Genomic DNA, 12,649 nt, shown 5'->3' on the forward strand with positions numbered 1-12,649 from the left:
TACAACAAACAAAAATAATTCATAGACATACACAAAAAAAATACAATCCACAACCCCTAACACCACCTAGTACTGCTAATATGCCTACAACTACTACTACTAACATTACAGAATTGATCCCATGTACAACTTATTGTATTAATTAATAGATCAATGACACGTGGCCAAACCTAACAAATCAATTAACACTAGGTTGATTTATATTTTTCTACAGTTTCTAGTACGGCGTGCTCGGATGTAAACTGAGCTGTACCACAAAATACATAAAGAAGTAGTATTTTCATGTTTCAGAGAAGGAAAGAAAACAAGATGGCGAACTGGAAAGAAAGATGCTGCTATGGAGAGGTGTTTCCTTTCACGGCAATGGTTACGGTCGAGTGTGTCAGTGTTGGCTTGAGCACCATCTTCAAAGCAGCCACCTTGAAGGGTTTGAATTATCGTGTCTTCATGTTATATTCCAATGGGCTTTCAGCTCTTATCCTCCTCCCCCTTTGCTTCTTCTTCCACAGGTAATCTCAATTACAAGCCTTCTTGATTTCCCTCTTCCTGTATATTTAAACATATTCATTTTTTTTTTATTTGCAAATCTTGACAGGAAATCTCGGCTTCCTCCGTTGACTTTTGGTCTCCTTGCTAGATTTTTCTTCCTCGGGATTCTCGGGTATATACAGATACACACACATGTATGTCAAGCTCTCTGATATGAATCATGATTATGTTCTTTTACCTTGGAATCAATGTTTCAGCTTTCTAGGTCAATTTCTTGGAAGCAAAGGAATCGAGTACAGTACTCCAACACTGGCTTCTGCTATGTCCAACCTTACCCCAGCTTGCACTTTTATCCTGGCAGTGCTCCTAAGGTCCTTTTATATTTTCTTTTTTTTTTTAGCTTAACTATTGTCAACACTCATTATGCCTGCTTTGGAGCAAGCAGGACATAAAAACTGATTTTCGACATTAAAGTCCTAAATTCTCTAACGAAGACTAAATTTGAGGTGACACCTAACGAGTGCTCGTTGAATAACATGATATATGGTTTAGTACTCAACTCAAGGCTTCAATGTCTCTCTCTTTTTTTTTTTTCCTTTCTTTTGGTTTTACAAATTATAGATGAACTAGACCAATAGTGCATGTCATGAACAGGATGGAAAAGCTAAAAGTCAAAAGCTTGAGCAGCCAAGTTAAGGTAATGGGGAGTGTAATAACGATTGCAGGAGCCCTAGTGGTGGTTCTGTACAAAGGCCCTGTTCAGATGAGGAGCCCTACATCTTCAGCTTCTGTTTTTGCACAACAGCCAGCACTGGTCAATGTCACCACTGCGGCTGAGCAATCGGATTGGATCAAAGGTGGTGCGCTTCTCGCTGCCGACTATGTGATAGCCTCCGTTTGGTATATCTATCAGGTAAAGGATTGTAGAAAACTACGAATGGTGTCTGAATTTGCCGTTAGACTATCAAATTTCGACAATGGTTTGGAGAAACCGAGATGAAAAAAATAAGAGAAAGGAAAAAAAGGTTTTATAGGATTCAAGCAACTGCGATCTCAAGCTGAGCCATCTTTAGGGCCGTGTCAAAATTTGTCTTTTAAAACATTGAAATTTATTAATTTTGTTCCACAATTGCACCCCCTTGAATTTCTGAAACTTCTTTTTTTCCTTCACCATTGCCCCCGTCAATTCTTGAAACCTTTGCAATCGTCCCCTACTTTTAAAAGGTGGTATATTAAAATGACAAGAAAAAAAAAAAAGTACCACATGAAACAAAATGAGAAGTCCTCGAGACTCAATTTAATTGGTAGGGACGTTAGCCAAGTAACCACGAGATAACTCATTTCACTTTCAAACACTTGCATTTTTTACTTCCCCTGGTAAGAGTTGGAGTCTCTCATTAGACCAAAAAAATAAAATGAAATAAAATACTAATTTTCAAGACTTTTCCTGCATAAGAATGAATATATAGGCTTCATTTGGAAACTCATTGACTAGTACTGCATTATATATTGTTGAAAATACTTAGTTGTATGGTTGCGACGAGTGTTAATACCCTAAAACTCTTTACCATATTGTAAAAATGGATGTAACTGGCATGCTGTTTTTTATTAGACCTATACATTATATTTGGAATTATTGCCTAAGTTTTGTACTTACTCTTCCTAACTTTAGGATCTTCACTCCACTATTTTCAGACCAAGGCTATCGTGGATTACCCGGCAGAACTAGTTGTGGTTTTCTTCTACAACCTATCATGCGCGATCCTAGCAATACCGGTTTGTTTAATCGGGATACCAAATTCAAGTGCATGGAATATACTGAAACCTGATGTGCGGTTGTACTCAGTGGTGTATGCAGTAAGCACGTACACCTAATTTATTTCACTAGAATTCCAGACTAGAATATAAGCAGCTTGCTAATCAAATTCGCAATCAACTGTCCATATAACTAGTTAGAATCCAATTCAAATATAGTTGATTCACTCAATAATTTTTATTTTTCTAGGGTGTAATGGGATCAGGCTTCGGACTTCTTGTTCATACCCGGTGCTTACATGTAAAGGGACCTGTATATGTAGCTTTATTTAGGCCGTTATCGATAGCCATTGCTGCAGTGATGGGATTCATTTTTCTTGGCGATAACTTCTACATTGGAAGGTACGTATCTGTTGAATACGATCAAGAAAAACATAGTACTTACTTATGCACTCAGTGTAAGTATGCATGGAATTTGTTACGATTATACGGTTATTGTACTTAAAATATTATTTGATGTATACTAATATGGCCTTGTTCATTTGTACTAACTCAACGCATGAGATCAACAAGGTATTTAAGTGTACATTAAATCTTCAATAAATATATCCAACGAATACAGTCATATATACAAAATCCCATCTCCACCTATATCAGTCATATATACAAAATCCCATCTCCACCTATACATACATCCTTATCATATGTTTAAGGTTTCATATCAACTATTTTGGAATAATATTTACTCAAATTGCAGCTTGATCGGATCCTTGATCATATCTCTTGGGTTTTACATGTTGATATGGGCAAAAGCTCAAGAAGTTAATGGAGAGAGATCACCTGAAGGTAAGTTTGTGGCATCCTCGAGCGCAAATGCTCCATTATTAGAGCAATACGATGATTCAAGAAATGAAGAACGTGAGCCCTTAACTGCTTGAACAATCAAATGCTTTTACTTTGCGAACTGGTTGTCTACTCCTACCTTTTGACTTGTTTAGAGATTTTTTGAGATTTCTAATGGGATTTAAAAAAGGTGATTTCTTGGGGTCAAAAAAAGGAGATTTCTTGAGATCTTGGGCAAACATGTTGATAGCTTTTGTGTGTTTTCACGACAGCTGTGCGTGTAAAATTAATATTGTATGTGCTCCATTCCATGTAATTCTTTTCACATTTTAAGCCTAATGTAATATATTTTATAATTTGCTGACTACTAACATGTGCTAACTGAGTAGATCTTTTTTATGTACTACTAGGGGCAAACCCCGCGCCATGAGCGCGACCTTGGAGCTAGCTTATGAATACTTTTTTTTCTCTTAAATATTTAGCACATAAATGGTATTTGAATTTGTAGAACAATGTTGTACTACAAACTTGTAGAAATGTATTCAAAGATACAAGCTTGAAAAATTGACCTTAGAAGTTTTGCTCTTAGTTTTTAAACACATCGGCTGGATGGTTAAAACTATGTAATTTGTTGGTTTTCTCGTGTTTTCGCTATAGTTGTGGTTTTTATACTCTATTTATCTCTTTGCTAATGCCAGTTTTTACTTCTTAATTTGGTATCTCAACATAAGAGATGCGTTTTGAAAGTAAACGCTAAATATTGCTATCCCACCTGTTGTAGCATTGAAAAGTAATTTTTACGAACGCCAATATATCCAAAAATTTTAATCTGACATTTATATTGCAAATTCGCCTACAGCAACCTTATCTAACCGCAATAATTACTTGTTTGTATACAAAGTTGGGTTCTCAAAAAGGACCAGAGGCAGGAACGGTTATACATTTTGCATAGCGCGTAACTTTATTTTCACACGGCATAACTTTGTTTGCACAACGTGTAATTTTAGAATAAATTTTTGTGAGTCTCACACACGTTGTTAAAAATGAGGTACAAAAAGTGATTTGGACCATGCAAATTTTTGGAGCCAAATCTTAGCCATGAACAGTTTAGGGACGATCCACCTGATGACCGTCCCTGTCCCGTATCCTCTCAAAAATGCCTATTATATTAGGCTGAAGGGTTTTTTTTTTTTTTTTTTTTTTTTTTTTTGGGAGCATTAGGACGAAGGGAGCCGACCATAAAAGCACCATAGAATTGCAAACATACTTGTAGCAAGAACTATAGGTTGGTCCGTCGGGGGTCATCTAGTACCAAAAGCTAATCGATAAGTGAAGATTCTAAAGAGTAGGCGTTGTCAGAAAGAAATTATGGAGATAGAATAAGAAGAGAAAGTGGCAATTAGTCCTGAAGCTCCCCCCCCAAAAAAAAAAAAAAAAAGGCTTCAAGATGGACTTGAAACCAATAAAATCACGAAGATGTATCTACACCGCATTTACCAAGGAGAAGGGGGCGGTGGGGTGATTAGGGATTCGAGGGGAAAACTCATTATTGCTTTTGCGGATTCTTTTGGCTCTCTGGATTCCCTGCAGGCTGAGGCTCGGGCTCTCTTGTTAGGGCTTCAGCTGGGGTGCAGCTTAGGGATTTCGCAGATGTTGGTTGAATCTGATTGCTTGGTCTTAGTCAATTGTTTAAAGGGGGTTTGGGGGTTCCTGTGGTGATTCGGCCAGTTGTTCGTGCTGTTCGTCTACTTGCTTCTGCTGGCCATCAGTTTGGTCATTGCTTCCGGGAGGGGAACATGGTGGCGGACTCGCTTGCAACGTTTGGGGTGGAGTGTGGCTCTCGATCTATTTTCACGTCAGCGTCTCAGTTGCCCCTGCGCTCCAGGGGGCTCTTAGCTCTGGACATGCAGAATTTCTGTAGTTTTCGTTTTTCTCTTAGGATGTAGGGCTCTGGATGATTCCTTGGCGTTGTGTTCTGGTTTTCTTTTTTTGATGAATAAAACAGATTATTACTAAAAAAAAAAAACAAAAAAAAAGATAATTATGATAAACTGTTGTAACACAAGTCAAGCTAAATAATAATTTATTACAAAATTAAACAGAATTTGAAAACTGTAATTATTTAGACCTTTTCCATTGATAGAAAATTGTGTAAGATAACCATTCAACTTTGCTGATGGAAAATCCATTCAGTCTATCATGCTCATAATGACTTTAGCTATGGGTCTGGCCTCACGATCAATGTAGATAAATCCCCAGAATTCTCTTCTCCCCCAAATTCCTTGGCAAGTATCTGGAATTTCCTTTCTTTAACTCGAGATCATCCAAAGATCATTTCACTCAGTGAAGCCCCTTATTTTTAAAGGTTGAAAAGCAAATCACTCTTATTTTTTGCCAGAGGAAGGCAATCGTTCAACAGATTAATTGGTCTATCCTTGTGTATTTCACTCAGTGAAGCCCCTCCCCATGAACAAATGAACTTCCTTGGGGGATCTACCTGTGAAAGGAGAAAACTTCATTTGATAGGATGGTTAGTTGGTTACCATAACCTTGAAAGAAGTATGTTAAAAAAAAAAAAAAAAAAAAACTTGAAAGAAGTTTAATATTCAAGCTAGGACTATTTTAAATCCACATTCGATGACTGGCTACCATTAATTACTTTGTTTACCTGCACCACTTATGAATGTATGCTATTTAAATTTCATTTCTGTCCACCTGCAATAGTTACGCTTTTAATTCACGTTCTGGGAATCTTGACAAGCATCTTATGTTTCTTGGCTCCAATGGTTGTCATTTGACAACGAATTAACAAGCATAACATTTCTGACAACCTACCAGACATTTCTGACAACTTCATTTTATTAAATTTTTTTAATGTGCAACTTTATTGTTCTTATAAATGTATTTCTAAGGATCGTGCAGGTCGGGTGCTCTTACTTTAAAGGATACTTTAAAGGATTTGGTTGATCCAACCTATATATATTTATGACAATGGATCTCCTGCATTAGGGTATAACTTCTATGTTACACGTTCTAATGTATATTGATGCTTATATTTCTTAAATTATTATAATAATACTTTTAATTAGATTTAACTTTTGAAAAGAACGTGTGTCAATATATATATATATAAATATATAATATGAATGTTATACATTAGTGTATAATAGAGGATCCATAGCCTACGTTTGGGGATCTAAGTGCTCCTTCCATCGGCAGCTGCTTGTTGACGGGTATTTAGTAGAACAAGGTTGAACCATGGGTATCCGTTCATACCAATTGCATGAAAAACGCAATAGAAAATGCTCTTTAAAAAATATTGATGAAACGTGGTTACAATTTTTTTTTTTTTTTGGATGAAACGTGGTTACAATACGAAAAACTAAATAAACCAATTACAAAAATTGACAATTACACAATATAAGGAGGTTTACACTTTGCCCCCTCTCTGAATTTGGGGCTTATTTGTACTTCGACCATTAAAGGCTTGTTTTGACTGATTTCTTGGACTTGTTTTTAACTTAAAATTTTGGGATACTTTCAGAAACCTCCTCTAAGGTTTCTAACAATTGTAGAGATCTCCTCTCAATTTTATTAAATTACACCTACCTCCCTTGCTTTTACCGTGTATATAATAATATAGGTCCAAAAAACTATATTTTTTTTCTCAAAAATCCTAAACTACCCTTTTTGTACAAAAATTATTTTGCCAATTACTTTCTTCCATATCTCAAGCAAACCCACTATACTAACAAACAAGCCTAACAAATAGTCTAATTCCAAATTCTAAATCCAAGTAATTCCATCATCATAGTCATAAAATTACTTCTCTCAAAGCATGCATTCAATTCTGAAGATTCGTTCCATCCTTTAGAAATATTCTTACCATATGGTTCCATGGAATGATCAAACTCACAATCAACCGCCCTTATGTTTGCATAATTTTCAACATAGGATGCCATGATTCGATTCCATATAAGTGGCTCAACTCTTACTAAATGAGCCACATTATTGCCTTGAAGAAAATCCTTAGGGGAGATTTAGGCATGGATGAGATTAATCAAGTTTAAGAGAAGGAAATGCATCATTATAACTTTAGAGTTCTTCAAGAAATTCATTTTGCCAAAAACCAAAATTCTATTTACAACTAATCACACCTCAAACTTCAAACCCAAAGCCCACAACTTCTCAAAACACACTAATCGAGCCTACCATCAAATCTCCAAACATGTTAATGTCTTAAATACAGAGAAGAAACTTTATCTCCATAGTGAAATCACAATCAACAATTGTCAAGTATAAACAGAAATATAAATATACTTATTAACACCTTAAAAAGCTTTTTGGATGGATGATAGACAAATTAACAAATTTATCAATTTCAATCCCTCTTCCTCTTTTGGCCAATGATTGCATTATTATTGTGTGCCTCTTCATCTCCTTTAGTTTGACCATGAAATTAGATTTTACTTCAACCATTAAATCTAATCCCTCGACATCTAAACTTGTGATTTGGCAATTCCAAAGAGAAGATAGGAGGAATAGGAATATAGAGTTTGAGGGATCATTTGTAGTGTGATTGGCTGCAGTTATAGGCAATGGTTGGTGGTAATTTGAGAGTGAGTTATAAGAGGAAGATGGATGAAACAGAGTGACAGTAAGTGAAAGAGAATCGTCGTTGACTGTAACTTGTAAACAGGATAACCGAAAAAGTCAAATTTCTTTTTCTTTTTTTTTTAAATTTCATCTTATTATACCATGAATTATTTATTAAGTGAAGGTCCTTATAGTCATTTTAATGTGATAAGGGAAGTCAGTGTAATTTGTAAAACCTGAGGGGAGTCGAGTGAAATTGTCATAAACCTCAGGGGAGGTTTGTGAAATTATGCCTAAAATTCTAGAAAATTTGCAATATGATATTTTCAACTCCTTTGACTTTTATAAAGCTGGAAAAGACAAAATCAGAATTTACAATATACTTGCTTTTCTGGATTCTGATTTTGATTTTTTAAAAACAGTTTTTTTCTTTTCAAAAAATCTGCGTTTGGATCCTCTGTTTTTGGAGGTGTTTTTCAAAAATTTCATTGTAGCAATTTTTGAAAAACTACTATTGTCATTTCGATTGTTGCTTTTGAAAAACAACAAGATGTCGTCACAAATCAACAGGTACACTTACATTTACGATTTTCAAGATTGTTGTTTTGGATTGAGGTGTTTTTGAAAAACACAAACACTTTTTTTATTTAATTTGCATATGCATATGATTATGTCTACGCCACAAATCAGCCAAGATGTCGTCAAATTTTAGATTGCAAATGCGGATATTAAACGCAGCATAGCTTATTTTGAGTTTTCCAAAAGCAATGGTTCATAGCTAATAACTATCACACTGATGATTACCCTGAACGGAGTTGGGAAATGAAGTTGCGAACATCTTGCTGGTACAATATCATTGACAAAGCGTTCCAACTGTCGGTATTGAACTGATAAAATGGGGTTAAAACATTTTCCAAGTAGTCCAAATATAAGTGCATATTCATGGAAGCAACCGTAGCAACACAATTGTTTCCCTAATTCAAAACGCTTGCCAAAATAGAACGTCAAATCGAATTGAAAACTAATAAACTTGTGCCTTGTTCGACAAATTGGATCTTATGGTAGTAGCTAGTTATGCGCATTGAGATACATGTGAGCCGCAATTGCCCGCCGGTCTTCGTTCCAGTTAATTATGCCCTGCTGTGACATATTAATAAATTGGCCCTGATACACTTGATGCCCTGCTATCTGTGCATCTGCAAAGGCTCCTTGGAGTGCTTCTTTGTTGAAGTACTCATCATTTGGCATATAATCGCGCATGAAATTGTGCAAAGTACAACATGCAAGCACAATATTATTTTGGGTCAAAGGTGGTGCCCTTCTCTTTTTTTTTTTTTTTTGTCAATCGTCACTTTTTATCTATATTCTACTCTATTCTCCTCGCAGTTGAATGCGCAATAGCCTCCATTTAGTACATTTATTAGGTTACATACTAAGAAACCAAAATTGTCTTTTACAATTTTAAAATATATTAATTTTGTCTTACTATTGAAACCACCTTGAATTTCTATAGATTTTCTTTCCTTTTTTCCTTCACATTGTTCCTTTGTAATTTTGAAGCCTTTGCAATTATCTTCTACTTTTGGAAAAAATAAGAATTTTGAAACAAATTCAGAGTTTTGATTACTCTTGCTACATAAGAATGAACGCATAATATTCATTTGGAACTCTTTTTTTTTTTTAGTAATATTGGTCTATGTAAAGGAAAGACTTATGGGGCGGAGACTTACAGTTGTTCTAATATTGTTATAATAGTAATACTCTCTATAATTTTGTAAAATTGATGCAACTATCATGCTAGTCACTCATGATTTCTGATAAAACTATTTATTATGAGTTAATCTTATATGCAATGAAATTCAAATTAGTTCTCGTACATCTAATGGTGATAGTTTATGTATCTCCAGTATATAGTTTATACTTTGTGAGAGTAGCTATTACATAATAAACGTCATTATTGTAACTTGTCAAAGAATAAGTAATAGAACAAACAAGTAGCATCAAATCTCTACGAATTTTAAGTTCAACATATTTTTGCTTGCATGTTCACATTACCTTGACCTATTACTTTTCCATTTTTCACTAAGAAACTAGTAGTACTTTTTTTGTCTATTATATTTAAACCTTATAACGAATATATTTATGAATAAATTTGATTTTTGGTCGTGCGATTATTGATATTATGTACATAATTATTATTACTAATCACTTGTGGATTAAAAATAAATTTTGAACTGTTAATGTGTGTCCCCACTGAATATTATTAATATTCTAACTCCACTACTGAAGAACAGTATATATGAGTTTACATCATTTTAAAAGATATATTTCGACCATATATAAGTGTCTAAAACTCCAACCCCACGTACCCCAATTTTTGTCAAGGATTGCAAATGAACCGAGCCGTTCGCGAGTCGTAACCTTTCTCATATACCTCCGTGCTTCCTTGTTATGTACGTAAGGTTTCATCCCAAATGTTCTATTAGCTTGATAGGATCCTTGATCATATCTTTTGGATTTGACGCTCTGATATGCGCAAAAGCACAAGAAGTCAGTGGAGAGATATCACAAAAAGGTTCTAAGTTTTCGGAATCATCCAGCAAAAAATCTCCATTACCAGACAAATATGATGATTCAATTGAAGAAGGACGTGCGCCTGTCACTTCTTGAATAATCAAACACGATTATTTTCTCAACTAGTAATTTTCCCCTATTTTTTACCCTGTTTTGAGATATCTTGATTCTTGAGATTTCTTGAGATCTTGGACAGCAATGTTATGTAGATAGCACTAGGTGGATTTTCACGACAAACTCAAAGTTGTTCTTGTTCATGACTTCATGTACACATTTTATTGTATGTTCTCCACAAATCTATTCCATGTCACAATATTCATTTGGCTTCTTGCGGGTCTCCGTGATAACTGATAAGATTAGGGAATTTTGGTATTTCCAGATACTAGGGGCAGACCCAACTTATGAGTTTTTTTTTTTCCCTTTTTTCTAATTTCTTTTACAGAAGCTAGTTTTCTAGTTTTTTTTTTTTAAAAAAAAGTATGAAATTCTTTTTTATTTATAGGATTATTTTAAAATCCAGACCGCACTGGCCCGTCTGACAATTGAACCGCCAACCGTTCTGCTTACTGGTCTGGGTAAACTTCCATAGCCTTTCGTGATAAACAACGGTTAAATTTGCTTAGATTCGGAAGAACCAGCCGGTTCAACCACTAACCCATTAAACCAAAATGAGTTTTAAAGAACTCGCCGGCTCAATTAACCAAATGCAATTATGGAAAAAAAAATCCTTAAATTTTGGTCAAATTGTCTCCAATAAATACAAGGCGAAGTTTAAAAGCAATTATTACTCTATTGAAATTGGTTAACTGCATGAACTGCCATGACTATGATGATTCATTGGAGGCAGATGATAACCTTGGTTGTGCTTCTTTCTTTTGCAGCCATCTTTCTGAGTAAAATTCATTAACGTCATCCGTCACCAGCAGCGGTAATAAGCAACACCTTTCTCTGCAAATAAACAATAATACAATGGTCTTATCTACATATATAATTAACATAACTTAAAAAATTTAACAGCTAATTATGAAAGATTGAACATTAATCAACATCTAGAAATAAAAAGTAGAAAGATAATACGGCATTAACGATAACTATGAGGATGGCTGGTAAGTGATGTGGTTAATTATGCAGAAGCAGCAACTTCGTTGATCTTCTCAATTAATGGTGGACGCTATATAAAGTGGATTTAATTGTTGCGGTGAGTTGAGATTTGAGAGTTTAGACAAAGCAAAAAAGAAGCGCAACCGAGGTCAGAAAAAAGAGATTAAGGGGACCAAGTGTCTGGTGATTAAAGACTTTAGTCAAGAAACGATAATTACCTTGCTAGTTTTGGTAGCTTTTTATGCATCTGTGCAGTGCTAATTCGTAATTAACGTGTTTTATGCTGCCACCTAGTTTTCAATCTTCCTTCTCTCCTCCTCCTCTCTTTTTTCTCTCTAAAAAAACTGTCTAACTAAAACTCCCTTCAACTCTCCCATGAGAGAGAGATTAGATTTTTCTGATCTTTTCGGTGAGAGGAGCCTTTTCTATAGTTTCTTTTCATTTGTGTGAATAAAATCTCGTCTAAGATTTTCTAATGAGAGTTTCTTCTCTCCTTAGGATTATCTAGTAAGAGTTTCTTCTCTCCTAAATTTTTCAGTGAGAGTTATATTCTCTCTTAGGGATTCTGAGAGTTTTTGATAATTTTTTCATTTTTCTTTTATTAGATCTGAGTTTTTTTAGATTTTGATTATCAGATTTGAAATTTTTTGGATCTATTCGGTAAATCTTACCATAATATCTGGACTTAAAACAATTAATCAGCAGATCTGGCAATTAGAAGCACGCACAGATGTTCGTAGAACTACAATTATTTTATCATATTTTTTAAATTTGTAGTTTTACAATGTAATTTTTATTATTCTTTAGATCTGGAGTATCCTTTTTTCAAATCTATTCTTTGATATCTGTATTTATTTGATCATGTAATTTCTATCATTAGTGCAGATTTTAGTGAAATTATGCAAATTTTAAAGAAATTATGATATTTTATATAAAAAAAAAGTGTTTATAAAATTTATAAAATAAGATATTTTATTGTCTCCACATGTTAAGTCCAATATCTAGTGCTTTGTCGCAATAGTATCACAACATAAAACTTTTTTCTTGATAAAATATCATAATTTCATTAAAATCCACACTAATGGGAGAAATTACATCATCAAACATACACAGATATTAAAGAACATAGCTGAAGAAAGGACACTACAAATCTGAAAAATAATAAAAATTATATTATAAAGCTCGAAATTTAAAAAATAAGATAAAATAATTGTAGTTTCATAGATATCTGTATATACTTCTGATCACCAGATTTGCTAATTAACTTTTTTAAGTCCAGATATTATGGTGA

At 34.2% G+C, this 12,649-nt stretch overlaps 1 protein-coding gene across 1 annotated transcript; it reads left to right on the forward strand.

Moving 5' to 3' along the window:
• Window positions 1-282: 282 nt before the first annotated feature.
• Window positions 283-3,443, forward strand: LOC113700109 (WAT1-related protein At5g40240-like). The gene is made up of 7 exons (XM_027220571.2): window positions 283-509; window positions 596-661; window positions 747-860; window positions 1,144-1,402; window positions 2,185-2,346; window positions 2,495-2,646; window positions 3,002-3,443. The coding sequence occupies exons 1-7, from the start codon at window positions 283-285 to the stop codon at window positions 3,180-3,182; spliced, it is 1,161 nt and encodes a 386-aa protein (XP_027076372.1). The 3' UTR covers window positions 3,183-3,443.
• Window positions 3,444-12,649: the final 9,206 nt, after the last annotated feature.

Source organism: Coffea arabica, chromosome 7c (genome assembly GCF_036785885.1).
Source record: "Coffea arabica cultivar ET-39 chromosome 7c, Coffea Arabica ET-39 HiFi, whole genome shotgun sequence".
NCBI classification, from domain to species: domain Eukaryota; kingdom Viridiplantae; phylum Streptophyta; class Magnoliopsida; order Gentianales; family Rubiaceae; genus Coffea; species Coffea arabica.

Bases quoted from the DNA above. Each gene is read 5' to 3' on its own strand.
- LOC113700109 (XM_027220571.2), top strand. From the start codon at position 283: ATGTTTCAGAGAAGGAAAGAAAACAAGATGGCGAACTGGAAAGAAAGA. The intron at 861-1,143 runs GTCCTTTTATAT...TGTCATGAACAG, and splicing joins ATCCTGGCAGTGCTCCTAAG to GATGGAAAAGCTAAAAGTCA. The intron at 2,347-2,494 runs GTAAGCACGTAC...TTATTTTTCTAG, and splicing joins TGTACTCAGTGGTGTATGCA to GGTGTAATGGGATCAGGCTT.